Source organism: Jatropha curcas, chromosome 1 (assembly GCF_041381405.1).
Source record: "Jatropha curcas cultivar XTBG-Jc1 chromosome 1, XTBG_Jcur_1.0, whole genome shotgun sequence".
Lineage (NCBI taxonomy): Eukaryota > Viridiplantae > Streptophyta > Magnoliopsida > Malpighiales > Euphorbiaceae > Jatropha > Jatropha curcas.
In genome coordinates this window covers 25,843,835-25,852,779 of record NC_143151.1, presented here as the reverse complement: position 1 = coordinate 25,852,779, position 8,945 = coordinate 25,843,835, and the positions used below count along the sequence as shown (strand labels likewise).

At 31.9% G+C, this 8,945-nt stretch overlaps 1 protein-coding gene across 1 annotated transcript; it reads right to left on the bottom strand.

Moving 5' to 3' along the window:
* Positions 1–376: 376 nt before the first annotated feature.
* On the bottom strand, positions 377–1,681 carry LOC149499239 (uncharacterized). The gene has a single exon (XM_089722395.1). It carries the CDS (start codon positions 1,679–1,681, stop codon positions 377–379), a length of 1,305 nt encoding a protein of 434 aa, XP_089578521.1.
* Between the last annotated feature and the right edge of the window lie 7,264 nt (positions 1,682–8,945).

Sequence of the window (8,945 nt, the reverse complement as noted above, 5' to 3'; positions counted from 1 at the left end):
GCGTACCTGGGTATTTTCTTGATAGCATCGAGTAGTGGAATATTGATTTCCACTTTCCGGAATATGTCAAGAATTTCTTTCTCTTCTTCTTCCCTCTTAGACTTGGCAAATCTTTGAGGAAAAGGGGGCTGAATCTTCAGAATTCAGACTTCTCCAACTCCGCACCATCGTTTGGCTTGACCTTCTCTACTTCTTCCTCTGGTACCAAGTCACGTACACAATTTTTTGCTGCTGGAATTTCCAACTCCTTGCCACTCCTCAAAGTAATTGCATTTGCATTCTGTTTAGGATTCAAAATAGTTTGAGAAGGTAATTTACCTTGAGACTCTAACTTACCCAATGAAGTGGCTAATTGGCTAACTTGGTTCTCCAAATTTTAGATGCTAGTTCGTGTCTCTTGCTGAAATTGCATAGTGTTAGTAGCAAGTGATTTAACAATGTCTTCAAGAGACATACCTGAACTAGAAGACCCATGATCAGGTGATGACTGCCTATTCTGAAATTTTGGAAAATTTGACGGCTTTGTTCCGTAGCTCAAATTTGGATGGTCTCGCCAGCCCGGATTATAGGTGTTTGAATACGGATCATATTTCCGTTGAGGACCTAAAAAATTTCCCATTGCATTGGCTTGTTCTTGACTTTCATCTTGCAAAGTTGGACACATGTCTGTAGGATGTCCAGTATAGGCGCAAATTCCACAAGCTTTAACTTGCTGCCCTTTTCCTACAACTAAATTCTGAACCAAAGATGTTAAATCATTAATTTTATTTTCAAGAGAAGAAACACTTACCTCATTAATATTTCTCGAAGGTTCATGGCGAGACCCGAATTGTTGAGAATTTGCAGCCATCGTGGAAATCAATTCCCTTGCGGCTTGGGGAGTTTTATTATCGATTGCTCCACCACTTGCTGCATCTATCATTTGCCTCTCCATAGGTAATAAACCTTCATAAAAATATTGTATTAAGGCTTGATCAGAAAATCCATGTTGCGGATAGCTTGCGCACATTTTCTTAAATCTCTCCCAATACTCATGTAGAGTTTCATTATTCTTTTTTCGACTCCCACAAATATCTCTTCTAATGCTGGCAGCCCTTGAAGCAAGAAAGAATTTATCTAAGAAAGTTCTTACCATTTCTGTCCATGATGTAATAGATCCGGATGGCAAATAAAATAACCACTCTTTGGCAGAATCGGCTAAAGAGAAAGGAAAAGCTCTTAATTTTATTTGTTCCTCAGAAATTCCATGGGGTTTCATGGTAGAGCATACAATATGAAATTCCTTTAAATGTTTGTGAGGATCTTCATCCAACAAACCTCTAAAAGTGGGCAATAATTGGATCAAACCTGATTTAAGCTCAAATGCAGCCTCCAAGGCTAGGTATGTGATGCAAAGAGGAGTTTGATTAATTGGAGGTGTTGCCAACTCCCTTAATGTTCTCTGATCAGCCATCTCCTCTTCCGGTTCAAACCCACCTGAACTTTCAGAAAGTTCAAGAACAAAAGTCTCTTCTGGGTGTGAAGTAGTTGTAGGAACTTCAGGATCAATTGTTTGCTCCAGAGTTACTGTAGCAGCTATAGACAACTGTTTCTTCTGCTTTGCCTCTTTTCTCAATCGTCTAGCAGTTTTCTCGATTTCAAAATCGTGTTGGAGATCACCTGTACTATCTGATCTGATCATAAAAAAAATAATATAATTAATTAACTCTAGTCCCCGGCAACAGCGCCAAAATTTGGCCTGTGTCGAATCTGCCAAAATTAATAATCTCACTACCAATTTAAAGAACTTGAAGAAAATGGTGAGTAAGGTCGAAATCCACAGAGACTAGAAATTAAAAATATTATTTTTAAAACCAGAAAATAAAAATGAAGTATGAATGGGAGGATTGGAAAAATTATTGAATCTAGCAAAAATAGTAATTTAAAAATGGGAAATTCAATTGGAGAAATATTTCTAGCCAAGGTCAATCTTGTACTAGTTCTACGTGTTGATCACTGAATTCAAATTGACTCATTAACATAATCAATAAATTGGTTATGGTTACCAAAAATGCTTTAAACAACCCAGTCTTTCCGTAGTAACAGAATAAGCAAGACAACGCGCTTTGATTAATCCCTTACCAAATACTAATTTTGACACACGCCTAAAATTAAAATATATTGGTAGCATTAAGAATAAGAAAGACCCAATTCAATCTAATAAACAACATGTGTAGTCTATTCAAGAAGATTGTTTATCCCTTTAATATAACTTGAAAATCTGGCTCTAAACAAGCTATATTAATTGCTACAAATTGTTAACTCAATCAAACAATTACGGATTTGATTGTATTAATTAGCACCTGTCACTCTAAATTAATCAAATAACTGGCCATTTACTTAATTAAATAGAACAACAATATCCATCTAAACCATTAATTGCAAGAGATAAGCAAATATTGAAGAGTTAAATGAGTAAAAAGAAGAACAATTCTCACAACACTTCGGTAGAACTAGCACTTGATTAAACCTTAAGCTGGAATTGAAAGAATTCAGCCACGTATGGCCATTTCCGAGCTTACAAACTAAAGAAAAGAATTATTAACTCAAAACTATGATATCCCAACTAATAGTCCATCTCTCCCTTTTATAGAAGAGAAGAGAAGAGAAGACTATTTCAAAGGAAACTGAGAAAAATATATTTACAATCAAATCAAATCCAACAAAATAAAATCTCATGATCCTCTCTATTCTTCAAAACCTTTGAATAAATCTTCCAAAAAGAATCCAGCAGCTCCTCATCCTCTGACTTAGTGATTTTATCCCAAAAAGGCAAATAAATAGAGTCAACTAATACCTGCATCTATTTAATCACATAGACCAACAAACCCATCAAAAATACCAAATTATATGACTAAAATAGTCACATTTTCATAGGTTATTCAACACAAATAATAAACCCATCATAGTTCAAGCCTTGCGTTTGTCAAAATAGGACAATCCTTATGTGGGTTCTATTATTTCAGATTGTAAGGCTATATTAAAAGAGCATGTATCTTTTTCGGTTAGTTCTGTGATATGGTCAGCCAATTAGTGCGTTCGTATGTTAGCTCAAATTGTTGTTTCTATGTCCGACCGTTTAGAATGGGGATGTTCTCACCCTGATCTTATTTTCCATGTATTGCATTTTGACTTGAATAATGTATAAATCAGTTTGCATTTTTAAAAATAAATTTATTATTTTAAATAACTATGATAAGATTAATGAAAAAAAAAATAATTTGAAAAATCTAATTTTATTAGTTAATGGAATCCAAACGTATTATAAATATAAATCAATCGAAAAAATTTCAAGATGTAGCTAATGGAATCAATAGTTCATTGAGACTTCTCTCAACTATCAACTGCTAATTAAAATTCTTATCAAACATTTATAAACTATATTTGATACAAGACTTCTCTCAACTATCAACTGCTAATTAAAATTCTTATCAAACATTTATAAACTATATTGGATACAAATCAGCTATAGCTACCTGAATTGGCTCAATCAAACATCTTAATCTTTCTTTATTTTGCTTTGTTTAATTGGAGACTTCCTTCTTAGGTCCAACAACTTGCAATAATCAAAACTTAATACTGAATTTGTAACTAATTTGCAACTAAAATTAATCTTATCAAGTAAAGAAAATCTTATCAATTTCTATTAATGAAAAATTGTGAATTTAAATAATGAATTGATTAGCATTGTTTTAGTCTCTTCAATTTCTAATTTAATTCCAATTTGAAGAGGCATTTTTTTTTTTTTTTTTGGGTTCTTTTTCCTTCAAATCAATTGAATTATTTGATAATTATTTTCCATTTCATACAAGTAACTAGAGTTAAGAACTTTGATGTAGATTTATTATCTATTTTGTTGTCCCTCAACATTTTTGTTTATCCAGAGGAGGGGAAGAACATGATTAATGATTAAAACTTAAGGTAGAATCTCCCAAAAGCATATCCATGCATGTAATTCAAAGGAAGTAGACTTCTGATCTTTTATAGTTAGCTTTCTTAATTAAATGTTAATATCAGAAGTTCAATTTCAAATATATAATACATTAATTTCTGTCTTAAAGTGCAAGTGAGCAATGCAGATCTTCACTTTGGCATTCTTCCTCTCTTTCTTTTTTTTTTTTTTAACTTAATACCATAAATATATAATATAGTATTTTATGATTTATTATCAAGTAGGATAAAATTTTAAACTGTTTGCTCGTCTTAGCAAGGTAAAAACAAAAAGGCAAAACTAATATAAATATTATCTAAAGAAACATTAGATATGGATGAGGAGAAATCATGGTAGAAATACTAATAGAAAACACATTGATATCTATATATAATCCAGAAGAAAACAAAATCTTCAAGAAAACTTACGGGGCACTCTATTCTTTCAATATTTTTTTTTTCTTTTTTCCAAATTTTTAATTTTTTAATTAATTTTAAACATTTATTTTCCTATATCTAATCTAACATATACCTATATTTAAAATTTTAAATAATTAAGGATTTAAAAATTTTGAATTTTAAAATTAAAAGTTTTAAAATTTTGAATTTCTTTTGAATTTTGAAATGAAAATTTTTAATTTTAAAACATTTGAATTTTAAAATTAAAACTTTTGAATTTTGAAATTAAAATTTTAAAAAATTTTTAATTTTATATATATATATATATATATATATATATATATATATATATATATATATATATATATATATATATATATCTCCATATTAATCATTTCCAATTATTTTATTCCAAAATGGTTTTTCACTTATTTTTTGTTGTTTTTCAATTCCCTAAGTTTTGATTGCTTTCTTTATTTATTTCTTTATTTGTATATATGTATGGTTTTTTGTTTTGCAACTTCAATCCAAATAATGTTAATTCCTTTACTTTAATCCAAATAATGTTAATTCTTTTTCTTTGACTGAGATAATGTTAATGCTTTGATATCATTTTTCTTTTTTTACATTTCATTTTTTTTTTTTTTTTGTAATTTTTATAGGTCTTCTCTTTTTGTCTGTGCATCATGTGATTTCTCTTCTCTTTATTATGCAGGAATGAGAAATATCGTGTTGATGGAGATGAAAAAAAAGAAAAGCTAACTATTAATCTATTTATGTATTTTTTTTAATTTATTATATTTTTAGTAGATGATAGAAAACTGTAAATTTTTTTATTCATTGCTTCATATTCACATATATGTAAATTTTTGTAATTTTTAATTTTTAATTCATGTATGTTAAGCTTTCAGAATTTGAGGTGTAGTCGATCGTGAAAATTAATCCGTCGTTGGGGTAAATTTGGAGTATATATATTGAATTTAGGATAGTCGTGTTAGGATAAGGATCACAAATTCTACATTATCTATTAGTTAGAGTTCATTTAGAAGTCTAGTATTATTATTTTAATATTTTTTATTATTGTATGTTAATAGTAGTCGCCCACTAGTAATTTGGTCATTTTATGTCCAAATTACTAGTGGGGGCACTTGAAGAGTACTTTATTTTATTACTTATGTATTATTTATTTATATTATTATTTTTACAGGCTTTTATTATGTTGCTTTGGGAGGGTTGTCAAAAAATGATGGCTTTATTTTAAGGAGAACGATGCATTGATCTTTTGGGGGGGGGGGGGGGGGGGGGGGCACTTAAAGAGTACTTCATTTAATAAGAGGACTCTTCAGTGCCTCGCCTGGCCTATATAAGCGAGCTTACTTCATTTGTTTCACATTTTTCGATCATCAAAGCATCTCTCTCTAGAATTCGCTCTCTCTAACTTCTCCAAGTAAGCTTTTTATACTTTCTTCTTTCTTTTCTAGTGGTTTGAGTCATGGACTCTCATAGGGATGAAGATGTTCAAGTCCTGCTCGACCAGTCTGGTGACGTGCATGCTGAGGACTTAGACTTAAGGTAGGTGAGGCCAAAGGCAGAAAAGAGATTGTTAGGATTGCTAACTTTCCATCCGACATTGACGAGCGTGAGCTGCTGGACATATGAATTACTTACAACATTATGCCAGAGTACAAGTTGATTAGGCCTTTAGAAAATATGAGGGTGACCGAGCCATTGGATGAGGATTCTGTAACATCCCATTTTTCTATTGAATCGAGTCGTTGCTTCGAGTCGAGTCGGGCTGATCCAAAACCCGGTTCGAGCTATTAGAGTCCAGAGTGGGGTAGAATGGGATGTAACTGAAATAAGGAAAATAAGTGGACTTACTTGAAGGAAGCAAAAAGATCAAAGTATAAGGATTAGGACTTGCTTGCACTAAAATATAAAGTTGAGGTATTGAGTTGTACCATTGTGACACTTGAGGTACCATTTGGTAATTTTCACACAAAATCATGATATTTGTGGAGTCTACCCGAGACTTCCATTTCACTTTCCCATTTTTTCATCTTTATCTTCTTCATCTCCTTCATCATCTTCATCTCCTTCATCTACTTCCTTTACCTTAGTTCACCTTCCTTTCTCCATCAATTTTCATGGGATTAAAGCCTTATATTCAACTCCTCTTCTATCCAAGTAAGTAAACCTTCTTGAATTTTATACTTGAATCATTTGGTGATATTTTTAGAGTATTCATAAGAGTTCTTATGTATAGGAGAGGTGAGCTCAAAGGTAGAAGAAAAAGGAAGCTAAAAAGAAGAGCTTAAGCTTTTTGGAGTGAAGGTGTGCTATCTCTTTTAGTTTAATTAATTTCCTTGCATGAGAATTTGTGTGGTGTGTTGATAATGAGAAAATATGTTGTTTAATGTTGAGTGAGAAGACTGAAAATGGTGAAAAAGCATGAGATGAAATGAATAAATGAAGTAAATAGTGAGTTTATGCTGACACAGGTTTTACTGGAAAAAGAACCAGTGACTTCACCTTGATTTTGACCCTATTTAATGATGGAATTAGGAAGTGTCATAGAAGAGTTATTTGTTCCTATATGTGTTAGCTTTCCATGGGTTTTTGAATCACCCAAATCGGAGTTGTAAATTGAGAGATATGACCAAAATAGTACAGACTGCGCAGGCTGGAAAACACGACGCGCGCTAGCGAATTTCATTGCGCGCTTGCGAATTGTGCCTGTAAACTCTCTGACTCTCATTTTGCACTTCTCGCGCTCGCAACTTTCATTGTGCACTCGCGAATTTGGCCTGTAAACTCACTGACCCTCATATGTACTTCTCGCGCTCGCGACTTTGCATGGCGCGCTCGCGAATTGTGTTCTGATGCTCTTTTGGACTTCATTTTCAATGCAATTGTATTCCTTTGCTCAATTTGTATGCCTCCAATCATTTTAAAATAAAAAGAGAACATGAGAACATGTATCAAAACAACATGCAAGCATGCAAATGATGTGAAATGAGGTAAACACTATGGTGTATGAAGTTATGAATTCTATGCAATTGTATTCCTTTTCTCAACTTGTATGCCTTCAATCATTTTAAAGCAAAAAGACAACATGAACACATGTATAAACATAAAATGCAAGCATGCAAATGATGTGAAACTAACATGACACAAGTTGCCCGCTTGGCGAGGCTATCAGCATACAGGTACGCAGTACGATTTATGAAATTATGAAGCAGTTAATTTCATAACACAAGCATGCAAAGTATGACACAGTTACTATGCTTTTGTTTTATCTATTGACATACCATTAATATGCTCCATTGAGGTTAGGTAGAAACCACTTAGATAAGGCTATGTCGCGACAAAGGATAGCAGATCTGCGCCCCATACAGTTTGGTACTCCGGCTACAGGCCGTTGAGTGGATATGATTATATAAGGGCCATAGCAGCCAAGCATACAGTTTCATACAGTTTTTCTTATCACGTTGGTTTCACTATAACCTTATGGAGCTATACAGTTATATTGACTACAAAGTGCATAATCATATAGTATAATGAGCAGCAAGTATGATAATAAAAGTATCATGATATGTGTGCTTACATTCCATATGTGAGTACATGTTTATTTCTACATATGTATGTGCTTATATGTTTCTTTATTCGTTGCGATATTCACTGAGTTTTAATCAAAGTTGCAGAATTCATACAGCATAAAGAACATCAGGTAAGATCATGAAAGTATAATGCTATATATGCTAATAAGTTTATTTAGTTAATTCTTAAGGAGCCATACAATTATGAGATGTTATTAATCATAACTTATATGATGTGACTAAAAGTGCATAAGTCATACAGCATAATGAATAGCAAGTAAGACAAGGAAAATATAATGTTATGTATTCTTACATGTTTATTGATTTCATTCATACAACATAATGAACAGCAGGTAAGATCATGATAGTATCATGATATGTGTGATTAAAGGTTCATGTAAAGGAGTTATGAGATAATTAGAACTAAATTATTTATGGTGTGAATTAGAAGTTTATTCTTTGCTATAAAGATGCATTGATGTTGAAATTTACTGAATCTATGATTTTCAATGCTTTTATGCAATTTGTATTTTAAGTTAGTTGCCATAATACTTTGTTAAGTATGTGAATTATGAGCACCACTGAGTTTTATACTCAGCGCGTCGATTTTTTATCACGCGTAGGTTGAAGATCGTGGTTGCTACTTGAAGACTTGAAGAGTACTATCAAAGCAGAAGTGATTAATTTGGGAGTAGTAGATTGAGAGTTATATAATTAAGAATTATGGCATGTATTAAGAGTTATGGCATGTATAATTATTACATTTGTTAAAGCTTATGTAATTGGAAATATAAGTGAAGCATGTAATTATTTTGGTGTAAGTATTTGGAGATAAGAATAATACTGATGAAATGAGTGAATATGAAATATTTTACTATAGTTGGTATGATTAGGTCATGAAGACTTTATATATATAATGAATGCAATTAATTGCTGGATATTAAATGCTATTGAGGATTTATACAGTTATGAAAAGAT

What these genes read in the sequence shown, in the direction of transcription:
- LOC149499239 (XM_089722395.1), bottom strand. Translation starts at nt 1,681, where the DNA reads ATGATCAGATCAGATAGTACAGGTGATCTCCAACACGATTTTGAAATC.